Genomic DNA, 13,113 nt, shown 5'->3' on the forward strand with positions numbered 1-13,113 from the left:
GAGGGGAATCGAACGCCTGATTTTAGTGTTGTAAATCCGTTGTCTTACCGCTGTACTAGCGGGAGATATAATGGGGTGAATTGACGCTATCTATACAAAACAAATAGGCCTAGTTTTTGTTTTGTTTTTCACTCACACCAGTATGCTAATAATACTATACGTATTAAATTTGGATGGAGAATCCTTAAAGTGCAGTTAGGTTTGGTACTTTCTATATAAAGAGGTGAATTATTTGATTTATTACTCTAATTTTAGTTATTTAACTTTGGTACTTATTCTAAGATTGACGGTACTACGGTTTCGTTACTGTGAGAGAGATCAATGAGATTAACCACGAGCCTCACACATGTTTAGACGGCCCAACAGAACGTTAGTTTTACTGTACTTTTAATATATATCACTAGGGTGGGACAGTAGTTTTCCTTTCTCTCCTCCTCCCCTTCGCTATTCATTTATACTTAGATATTGAACATTGTTATTACAACTTTTGTTATCAATGAAACCCGTAATGTAACTTAACATTTAAAATATTCTCTTGTTAATATTTATAAGGTTGTGTGGAATTTGTATACGTTCACGGGAACTTCTTCCGCTTGTCAGGCACGTGTTTGACCTTCTGAACTTAACTGGAAACGCATGTGACTTAGCTTCGACGTTTATCTGGTAGTGGTTTGAGTTTATACAGCAAGTACAAATGAGTGAATCTAAATTCTAAAAGCATTCGCTCTCGGTTCTGTTTACGAAGCAGTTGATGGTATCGTACTCTTGCAGTAAGTTATCTTATGAATCATATATTTACAATTTACTTCACGTTGTTAAGGAAAGACGTTTCCAGAATATGTTTAAAATTTGTTTCAAGATTTTATAAATTGTTTTCTTCGTTTACTTAAGATAAATCATTGGTGTTAGTTCCATGCAAGTAGGTATGGTAATTTCGAAATAGAGATACGAATTATTACTGTAATATTAGTTATTTCAGTTTGTGACTTACTATAAGACTGCCTTAAGCCTACTGAAAGTATGTTTGGTGTTTTAACGTGTTATCTTCAGTTGTGACAGATACAGTTAATTTTAGGAAGGACATTATAAATATTTGAATTATAAGGCTGGCTTTAAATGTTGTTTTTTATTTTTTAGAGTTTAGGACAATGTATTGGATGACCTGGATAAATCTATAAAAAATATTGAAAAGAAGTGTTCAAAACAAGTAAAAACACGCTCCTATAACAACAATTATTCTTTTTTTTTTTTTTAATCGCTTCCGTCTGTAACACAGTATAAAACTACTAGGCAGTTGATGAAGAGCTTTTGCTAGAAATGTTGCGAATAAATATAAGGGTTTTGTATTGGACGTGTGTTTTTACTCATTTTGAACATTCTTTTGTTTTCGTGATATCATTGATATTATAAGCAAAATTGGATTGCTTTTACAGCTGGCCAATAAAGGTAACGTACATGTACTTTCTCCTGGTGCATTTTATAGTTGGGTAGTATGTATCTTGGGGAATGCTAGGCCATAAGTTTAAGATGGTGATAATTAACGTTTCAGAGGTATTTGCTAATTATTCTGTCTTGGGAGGAATTTATTAAACTTGTTTATAAAACTTCGAAGGTTAGCATCCATACTGACTAATTATTTAAGGAATTGTTATATTGAAATATTTATTGTGTAAATATGTCTGTAAGGTTTAAATATTTTAGAACTTACTATACTTACTAGCGTGCTGATGAAATTCCATTAATTTGGAGTTTTTTTTGTTTTTTTAATGATATCTTATCACGAGAGTTTAAAATTATTTACCATAAATCGAAAACATATTCTTCCATAGGAACGTTACTGACGCGCTCTTTTAGCCATGGAAACGTTATATTGTTACGGCTAATCCTACTATTCATTGGTACGAGTAACTAAAAAAAATGCCAACCGTAGACTTACTGTCTTTCACTGCTAAAGTGTAGCGTTGCGCGAAGTTCAACCCATATCTTGTGAAATGGCTATTGATGTTGGTGGTTTAACAGCTTTGATCTCTTGCTGAAAATCTGAAACGTTTTGAACATTGATATCGTATAATTAATGACTTTTGTATGAGGGACTGAATTTACACTTTTTTTTTTTCAGTGGTCACGTGCTCAGACGCTGAAGGATATATATAAAATTACATTGATTTTGTGCATATAAAAGCATTCAAAGTAACGTCCAGTCATGAGACACCTGTCTTTTTAGTGTACTTATTGCTTCTGACGTGGTCCTAATATTTTTTGAATTTTTACGTAATGTTGAGTTAAATTGCGAGCATAAACTATGAAAGGGTCGTTGTATGTATCTATGTCGTAATATAGAGAAATGCTAGAGGTCACTGGAAATTTTATACCGGAAAACTGTGATTTCCCTTATAGCTTTTAATTAACAAAAATAAGTAAATAAACGTTTTAATTATTTTTATGGCGCTAAATTGCACGTTGCGTTAATGTCTGCAATAACAAACAAAAACATAACAATAAAGGTATTGTGTGAAAAGTTATTAAAGTTTGATATTAAGTTTGTAGCTACATAATGTGCTGTGGGGAACTCGGGTATGAAAAAAGCAATTTATAGGTACGTACGCAGCTCTCATATTTACCGTGCAACCTCGGGTAGACTTGAATAACAATATTATGCTGATTTTGTTAGTACAAATTCCCAAGTTTATGGCAAATTTTCACACATAACCGTTGGCCCTCTGGATATTGAATTATAAGTTGGACACGATATCATAAAATTATTCACACGCCTAAATTAATTTGTTACTGTATGCTGAAACAAAGGGATTCAATAACCCTAGACGAATAATAATCGTGCCAGACAGAGCATAGAATATTTTAAATATAATTTCGCAAACATCTGTCAGGTTTTCTTAGCTATTTAAAGTTTTAGAGTGCTACCAACACGATATATTAATAATAATAAAAGAATAGTGATTTTAATCAAATATATATCAAAATTTGACAACAAAGATGTTCATTTGAATCGACTTAGGAAGACATCTTACAATAAAACACTATAATTTATGTTAAATGTTGGTTATGCTACGTTTAATCGAAAAATAATATGTTTTAAATCTCGTAAACCTGTATAGTGTTTATATGTTATACTGTGCTGATACCAGTTTAATATCGGGTTTCAAAGCGTTATGAATCCGGACGCGCAACTTTTTGAGGATTTCAAGCCTAGAAGAAACTATGGTTGGATCGAAGCTACAGTTGCAGAGCATACAGAATTAATGTCATGGTCGCCTGATGACATTGTTCTGGACATTGGCTGTGGACAAGGCCGGGCCACCAGAGAGTTATTGCTCCCAAAATGCAAAAAAAATTCAAAAATCTTAGCTACTGACGCCTTCGCAGAGATGGTGGAATATGGAGATAAAAATTATCCACACGAGCGAATTGAGTACAAAGTTCAAGACTTCATGGACGAGTAAGTTTCCTTTCTTTCCGAATTAGGCTTAAAATGTTTTCAAGAGATTGAGACACTTTATCGTGTTTTGTATATAGGAATGCAGTAACGTTTTTGTTATATATATATATATATATGTGTGTGTGTGTGTGTGTGCGCGCGCGTTATTGATCTATATAAAATTTTTAAAGATCGATACATTCTGAAGTAGAGGTTATATGTGTTATTTTATCTGGTTTTATTACATGTAACCACTGTACTAACTTATTACTACTTTTAAGCATGTGAGAAGAATGGAAATAGCTTATATTTGATATTTCACACAGGACTGTTGGGTTATGGGTTGATTACACAGGTCTAAGATGGTTTTGCCCTGTTTAACGTGATCTATAGTAATTCCTGAATGCTAAATCTGAAAATGATATCCATTTTTCTCCATTCCGTACAGATGTTCACAAAACATCATACTTACTTTTAAGTGATTCATTTTTATTGAAATCGGGTCATACTTTATTATGTTTAAGATGTTGACAACCATTGACTATAGATATACCTAGACCAGTCTCGACGTGTTATCGGTCATTTTAGAACAAAATAAGAAAATGTTAATTGTGGTAAACGATATAATTTGATCTAAGTAAGAATTTCTTTTCCGATTTATAACAAAAAAATTAAGGTTTTTAGAAGAAAAAATTATTTCGAAATTTTCGTAACTGAATTATGGAGAATCTGTTATTGAAACCAAAACCACTTGGCGATGTTTGGAATTATAAAAACAAGTCTTTTGTTTTTTTTAGCGCAGAATCAATTATTTATTCTCCTGTGTTTATTGTTAAAAAAAAAAAAGCCTCATGTGACGTATGGGTAGGTTTAAGGGTATTTAATTTTAAACATCGCGTTTCGATACCTGTGTTTTGATGCAACATGGATAGCTTATTTTTGTAGTTTTACACTTAACTACAAACAAATTGAAATAATTAGCAAGTACTATTACAGGTTTCATGTCTTCAGGACTGGTCATCAATCTTCATTAAATAATAATTACAACACCTTTATTTAAACTTGGCAGCGTAAAGAAAGGAGAGTGTCTGATTACATGTGTTTTTGTTTACAGCCTTCCCACCGAATGGAAAGGAAAGTTTGGGAAAGTGTTTTCTTTTTTTGCATTTAACTACATGAGAGACTTTAAGGAGTTATTCACAAGGATCCACGACGTCCTCCAGCCAGGAGGAGAATTCAGTTTCATCTCTGTAGCCACCGATCCTGCCTTCAAAGTATACAGAGAAATCGCAGCTTCAGAAAAATGGTCTTCCTATATTAAGGTATATTAAACAAAAAAAATTATTGTAAACAGTATTTTACATTCTTCTTCCATTTATTGCAAATTTTCGCGCTACAAGACTACAAACATGGAGTGTCGCATGCTGGCTCAATGATCGGAAAACACGGACCAGGAGCGTATCTAAACTACTTGGCAGTCCCCATAAATAGTTTTAAAATCTAAACACGCAGAAAAATATGCTTAAGTATATTTTTAAACAGTACAGTACTGTTATAAGTAAACTTGAAATAAGAAAATTGCAGAACATTAAAACTCTGTAAATAAGTAGTACTGCATCTTATTTTATACAAATATCATAGGAAATCCAGTCGCAACGCTAAGCCTATTCTTCAAAGGTAAATAGAGATGATTCAGTTTTTGTTTTCGAGCCTTAATTTCTGCAAATTTATCGATGAGCTCATCACAATGTACCTTCTTTGCATATTCATGTTCAGTTTAAAGCTAGATTTGTCAATTTTGTCTAACTCGTGGCCAAACGAAAGAAATTTCTTATCAATTTCAATTTGGAAAAACTTCTTTCACATGAAGCAATAGACACAGTCATTTAAGAATCTCGAACACAGTGACAAGCTTGGCAGAGACTCCCAAAAATTCCACTTCACAATGAACTCTAGAAACTGCAATGTTACCCATTTCTTTGTCTCTTCAACGCTGATTTTGGCAGCTTCCAAATGCCTCTAAAGTCATCCAGTTTTCACACTGATATCTTTATCAGTGAATTCATCGAAAATCTGTGTCATATTTGGAATACACTTACAAGTTATTCTTTTGTTGCAACAACCAAATTGTTTGGTTGAATAACAGTTAAGATTGACAGAATTTGATCCATCGCCTTAGAACGAATATCAAATTCTTAATGAAATTGATCAAAACATTCAGACATAGCCCTTTTACTTCCTCTGACAAGGCCCAGCATGGCCAGGTGGTGGGTTAAGGCGTTCGAATCGTAATCTGAGGGTCGTGGGTTCGAATCCCGGTCGCACCAAACATGCTCGCCCTTTCAGTCGTGGGAACGTTATAATGTGATGGTCAATCCCACTATTCGTTGGTAAAAGAGTAGCCAAAGAGTTGGCGGTGGGTCGTGATGACTAGCAGCCTTCCCTCTAGTCGTACACTGCTAAATTAGGGATGGCTAGCGCAGATAGCCCCCGAGTACCTTTGCGCAAAATTCTAAAACAAAAAAAAAATAATCCTCTGGCAATGTGAGACCACCATCGTTTACCATCTCTCCTGGCAGTTTTTTGTGGTACTTGACTGTGCATTTCTCACACTTTGTAGTTACATAATGAATTGCCCTCTCCACAGTTTCATTGTGTGAGATCAATTTCTTCCAGGACTTCACATCACTGTCTTAACATCACCATGTAGTTGCATTAAGAAAATCATGCAGTCATATTAACACCACTATCGTAAGATTACCACATGGTCGTCATAAAATAAACAAAAAAACTCCGTCACGCACATCATGGTAACTTCAGTAGTGATGGTTAAAAGAAAAGTCAAGTCTATAGTTTAGGGCAAAGTGCGATTCTTCTGTGTTGTTTTACTGATCACCAGTGTTTACAGAGATCCCCATTCATAAACATGAGTTTCGATAACATCATGACATGACTATACCACATTCTCAAAAATTACTGAACACTTGTATAAATATCATGATATTGTTATAAACAACACTTTTCCATAATTATTTAATGAAACGTCTCGTGTATGTAGAGTCAGTGTTAAGTGAACATGCACTTTCTAACAATCAAAACTTTCAATAGTTTGTTTTAGTAAAATGACAAGTATCGTCATTTCTATACTGCGAAATAAGGAATTCAGATTAATTACATTAATTGTCAACAGGCAGTCAAAATTATTACTATTTTGGCATAACTCATTTCGAGGTATTAGAATTACATTATGTGGTAACGAGGTATTAGAATTACATTATGTGGTAACGAGGTATTAGAATTACATTATGTGGTAAAGTGCATGCCATTTATTATATGCTTCGATTTGACTAAAATTTAAAAAAAGTACCATAATGAAAATTTTTCAAATTTTATAAAGACAAGTACGGTATCGATGAATACATAACGTATAGTAATGTAGAAATGTTTTACTGTCTCAAAAGTATTAACACAAGAACTGTTCTACCTAGCGTAAGTACATATTTTTATAAAGTTGGAATAAATATTTTTAACTTTCACGTAACTCACTTGTGTTTGTAATTTTTCTTTTAATTGTACTCGTTTGTTTCCTTTTTATTAGTTATTTGTGGACGCCAGCAATACCAAACGTAGAGCGCACGTATAACCGATTCAGTTTTGTTAATCATTAGGATTTCTACCAACGAATCTAACTTAATTATATGACCAAAATAGCACGTCGCCAGTTTTACACTTAGTCATGTCAGTTACAAATATTACTGATAGTGTGAGTTCTGCCAAAATAGTAATAATTTTGACTGCCTGTTAACAATTAATGTAATTATTAATATTCAACTTTTACTTCATTTTACACACACACACACACACACACACACACACACACACACACACACACAATATAGTATCTTTTCGGTACCAACCCAGACAGAAAAGTTCTGTGAGGAAAGCAGCGAGATAAAGTCCGGCTGTTTTTCTTGTGAACTTGTCTGGAAAAGTCATTTATATGAAAATAAATTGAAGTGAGATTCTGATACATTCCATAAACACGTATATAGCAGTGTAGACTGCTTTACATACGTACAACAAGTTTACGTTTTGCTTAACCAATACTGTGAAATAGTCATTAATATTTCGATATTTTAAAGGTGATTTTAAACGAATGATTATGGCCGCCATTTTGTGTAGATACAGTCATATTGTTAGATGCTATTGTATTCAATGTTAATCTAAAATGGGTCTTTTGCTAGGACAGTGGTAAGTCTATGGATTTGAAACTCTAAAATCGGGTATTCGATTCCCTTCGGTGAACACAGCAGGTAGCCCGACGTGGCATTTCTATAAGAAACGCCCACTCACGTAAAATAGTTGAAACATTATCGGTGTAGCAAAAAGGAAACATCGTCAGTCTTTTTCGTATCTAGCACAAGTATTAAACATCTACGTAGAAATTTAAATAACGCATTACTGTTGTAGCACCAATATTCATCGTTGCTACAATAAATTCCGCACTATGAAACGCAAAATCATCCATCATTTTAAACTTAGTTAATTTTTGAACTAAAAAAAAATTTTCCAAACAGTTTCTTTGAGAAAAAATATATTTCAACGCTTTAAAAAATTTATAGTGCAGCGAATTCTGATTCATTGTAATTCTATTGTTGGAAGAATATTTAACTAGATTATTTGGTACATTTTAATGAAGTCGTAGGTTTTTGTAAATACATCTATCAGAAATTCCCTTTTAGTTTGTATATATAGTAATAAAAAAAAAAAAATGTAGTTGCGTTGGGCTAAGAAATCTTTTAGAGTTGAGGTCTGTGACTTGGCGATAAATTCGACAATAAACAAAAGTAAGCACCTCGCTTATTTTTAAAACTCTATAAATTCTAACCAAGTTAAACGTCTGTACGAAATTATTTACATTATGGAGATCATAAATACATCTTAACAACATACAGTTGTCTTTTAGTTCCAAAAGACCACTTCGGCCAGCTTAATTGCTTTAGTATTCAATTGAAAAGCCAAAATATTTTTTATTGCGGTAGTATCCGTGTATAATTCACTTATGCTGTCGCAAGACTTACTGCAGTTGTATTCTGAACTTCTAATAATTGTCTGGCTGTTCGTCAAAGTCCACACTGTCGAATTCGTTTAGTTTACATCCATTCTTTAACGAGACAAATTATTCTCCTTTTCTCTATTTTAAACTATTAATTTCACTCTAACATGTCAACCATTGACTTTACGTTTTCTAACTTTTCTCTGACCAAACTTCTCTTACTCCGTTCCCGCTCATTTGGTCGCAGCTATTTATACTTTTCACTTAAGCTTTCAAGAAATTTTTCATAGCCCTAACATCAAAACATAAATAAATTAATTAATATAATGCTACCTATATTAAACCGATTTTACATCTTGCAATATCTACAGCACAAATGTCCCATACCTTTTCCTACCCTTCGCCATTAACTTGGTGACAAGTCTGAATACTTATAATGCCAACAAAACATGTTTCGGTACCTTTTCTGGGCATACCACCAACAGCCTTCAACTTAACAACAAACGATTTTCCTCGCGAATTTTAGCAGTGTATTTGAGCACGTACCAGAAGTGTACTACTTTGAAAGAGAAATAACAGACAGTGGAAAAATACCACATTCGCCAATTTTTACAGAAAATTGCTAAGAAATTAATCGGCCTATTTTGACAAAATATATAGTACGGAATAAAAAAAGCCATGATTTTGTTTAACTGGTAATCTCACATGGTAAGTCAACCAACAACTAATTAGTTTGCAATTTGTTTGCTTACAAACCGTTTCATAAATGAAAATTTCTAGTTGAGTGTACATTGTTTTTTAGGTCTTTGTTTTCGACAATATTTTACTTTTAAGGATGTATGTTAATATGATTTATTTTTGTGTATTTTAGGATGTTGACAGTGGAGTTCCTCCAACCCAAGACTGGGACGACATATGTGAAGAATTTAAAAAATTAGCAGAACAGTGTAACCTAGAACCCATACGTGTTCGTTTACAATATTCTGAAAACCCTTACCCTGACATGAAGGCTTACATGGGTAAGTACTTTAAAAAATATATCAAACTGGCATCAAAAATCAAAATATTTGTAAATGAAAAAGGTTATTTTTCCTGCTTTGAAATATTGGTCATTTCTTATACTTGAATTGTATATGAAAATATACTGCTCAAAAAGTTTAAAAGAACAAATACATATTTCAGTATATTTTTGTCATAACTAAATTTATCTATGAAAAACATATCCGTTTGTCTACAAGTGTACCTTTTAAGCTTGCAAGTGAAGTTTGAAGCAACTCGTACGAAACTCTCCTCGCTAAAGGTACCCTATATAAGGCTGTTACGTGAAACTATGCATTCGTCATTATTTCTCGAAACAAACACCAACATGGATCTCTTGCGGGATGTTTTGTCAATGAGTACCTTCATCTTGTGTACTCATGCAGTCAGGCGACATCTGACAGAGAATGAGGTGGCCAGGGTGTTCCAGATACTGGAGGGTAGCACAGCACGTTGATGTGTGACCTAATGTCATTAATCGACTTTGGCGACACTACCAGGAGACGAATCCTTATGGCAGGAGACCAGGTCAAGGCGGTCATCGCTGCACAACAGCCAGAGAGGTCCGCTACATTGTGACTACTGTTCTGCAGGACAGGTTAGCTACTGCGAAATGATCTTCAGCATTCCACTGGAACTCGTATGTCTTCTCAAACAGTTCGCAGTCGTCTGCACAAAGAATGCCTTAGAGCCAGACGGCTTGTAAGAGGCGTTATTCTGACAGCGTGATACTGTTCAGCCAGGTTGGAGATTGCTTGTCAGCACCTGGACTGGGAACTGCATCAATGGGCCACCTTGCTGTGGACAGACGAGAGCAGGTTCACTGTGTCTCGTGATGATGAACGTGTGAGAGAGTGTAGACGCTGAGGATTGTGATTTTCCGTCTGTAACATTGTGCAAGTCTGCTTATTGAGGAGGTTCTGTAATGGTCTGGGCAGGCATATGCTTGGGTGGCTGCAAGGACTTGCTCATACTCGACAGGGGTGCTCTAAATGCACTACGAAATAGAGAAGAAATATTGGAACCCATTGGGAGGCCTTTTGCCGGTGTTGGGTTCATTCTCATGCAGGTTAACACGCAAGCCCACGTTGCTAAACTGTTTATGGACTTCCTTGAAGAGGAACGAATAGACTTTTGAGTGGCCCTGCCAGATCTCCATATTTAAATCCGATTGAACATTATTGGAATATGCTGTCGATGTGTGTTAGTGAACTCCAGCACACTCGTCAGAACGTACAGGAACTCTGACAAGTCGTGGTAGACGAGTGGACTGCCGTACCCCAAGATAACCTCGATAAACTGGTTCGAAGTATGCCAAATCGGTGTCAGGAGTGTGTCACAGCCCGTGGCGCTCACACTAGATATTGAATGTTTCAAACATTTCTTGAATAAATGCATGTAAACTGTTTAAAGTATTGTTTCATATGGAATATCAGTTTTGGTGATATTGGTCATTTTTTAACTTTATTTCTCCATATTTTACTGTTCATCACGTATTAAAAAAATGGATACAGATGGAACTCAAATGAGGCAAATTACCTAAACAAATTAAAAAAAAAATAAAAATATTACCACATTTGGAACACCTGAGATAAATTAATTAGAAAACGTACTTGTTCCTTTTAATTTTTGTGATTACTTTTATAATGCAAGCTATACATATTAGTCTAACGAACTTTTAGGACATAGTAATAAATTTAGAAGGGGAGATGTCACTATCATCTTTATCTCGGACAAAACAGCTAATTATTAAACTGGGTACATACGATAACTTGAGGTATATTATTATAAAATAACAGTATAACCAAGATCGTGGAGCTTTCAGCTAATGATAAAACTTAATTCATATAATATCGAAGCGTTATATATTATAGACATAACTCTAATATATCTATATTTCAATATATAAGAAAGAAACAGGGATGGAAATAATCTGTATCTGAAGTGTGATGTTTATGTAATACTGCAAGGGAGCAGGTCCCTAGCTACTGTTGAATACAGATATTTGTGATCTGTTGAATACTATGTAAGAACACGAGGTAAATTCTAACGCAATCCACAAATTATAGTATGGATTATAACAACCCCCCCCCCCTCCCTCCCCAAGACTTAAAAATCTATTAATTCTGTTGTATTTCAAGTAAGGTTACTTGTGTGATCAGGTTTCAAAGAAAAAAAACATAACTCAACCAAATCAGTATTTCAGGCTCGTAACTCCAGATCAATTGGTGAAAGTTGTAACATGAACTGTTAGCAGTGGTGGACAGTTTGAAAACATGTAACAATAGGCTGATCCAGTATGGCTTAACCACAAATAAAGGTCCGTTACTTTTATATCTCGTTATATGAAGGCTTGCTAAGCCCTTTTCTCTCAAGGTATACACCTGGCGAGTGAAATTTAATCAATAATAATTATAAATAATTCGTGTTAGTCATTCACATAATTGAGATTTGTAAAATTAATACAAATTACACCTGACTTCTCATATTATACAATTTATTAATATAAATAGCATTTCAGCCACTCATGGCCTGGAATTGAGCGAAATGTCACATCGCTACTGAATGAGATTTGTTTCTTTATTTTTTGAATTTCGCGCAAAGCTACAGGAGGGCTATCTGTGCTAGCCATCTCTAATTTAGCAGTGTAAGACTAGAGGGAAGGCAGCTAGTCATCACTGCCAATGCTTGGGCTATTCTTTTACCAACGAAGAGAGAGTTTGACTGACATTACAATGCCCCCATGGCTGAAAGGGCATGTTTGGGGTGACAGGAATTCAAACCCACGACCCTCAAATTATGAGTCCAGTGCCTTAACCACCTAGTCATGCTGGGCCTTCAGGATTAGAAGACTGTATGGATAGTTTTACATGTTCTTGACTTTAACTTGCTAGATCTCATGACTTTCTCTTGAAATATAGTTTTTGTTGATTCTTGTTATTTAATGTGGATGTTAATTAACAATTAACAGTAATTTATTACCTTTGTATGTAGCTTTCTTTCAATCAGTTCTACCATCATTCATAATGTCGGACATACCTGTGGACATGCAAGAAGAGTTTTTGGATGACTGTTCAAAGCTGGTGACAAAACATGGTATTAAGGTAATGTCTGATGGCCAGACCATATATGTAAGTAACCTACTGATTGTGTATGGAAGAAGACCAAAAGATAAGTGATCAGAGTTAGTAATTCACAGTATCAAACACACTAAAAACATTGGACTGTTTGCATATGTCCATGCTATAAAAAATTCTTGAACTTGGGTGAAGGTAAAAGTTGTCATTATTACATTCAAACAATAAAACTTGTTTCAAAACCTGTCCTTATGTAATTCATTGACTAAAGGAAACGCATCAACTAACCCGACTCCAATATGCTATATACATCACATCGCGCAACACATAATTGGACTAAAAGTTCTCGTTTCGAACACACTAAATTTGGTTGGGCTGTGAATGAATAAGTTTTCAGTGTTAGTTATGTAACAGCATTAAGAACAGGAGGTTATCAACTATTTCATGGATAAGCTGTAACCTATATTACTTTGTAAATGTGAAACTGGGTGTGTTATAACTGTGAT

At 34.4% G+C, this 13,113-nt stretch overlaps 1 protein-coding gene across 1 annotated transcript; it reads left to right on the forward strand.

Moving 5' to 3' along the window:
* Positions 1 to 400: 400 nt before the first annotated feature.
* On the forward strand, positions 401 to 12,853 carry LOC143225386 (juvenile hormone acid O-methyltransferase-like). Its single transcript, XM_076454687.1, has 5 exons — positions 401 to 770; positions 3,167 to 3,457; positions 4,551 to 4,758; positions 9,364 to 9,511; positions 12,525 to 12,853. Exons 2-5 carry the CDS (start codon positions 3,171 to 3,173, stop codon positions 12,707 to 12,709), a joined length of 828 nt encoding a protein of 275 aa, XP_076310802.1. The 5' UTR covers positions 401 to 770; positions 3,167 to 3,170; the 3' UTR covers positions 12,710 to 12,853.
* Positions 12,854 to 13,113: the final 260 nt, after the last annotated feature.

Source organism: Tachypleus tridentatus, chromosome 9 (assembly GCF_004210375.1).
Source record: "Tachypleus tridentatus isolate NWPU-2018 chromosome 9, ASM421037v1, whole genome shotgun sequence".
Lineage (NCBI taxonomy): Eukaryota > Metazoa > Arthropoda > Merostomata > Xiphosura > Limulidae > Tachypleus > Tachypleus tridentatus.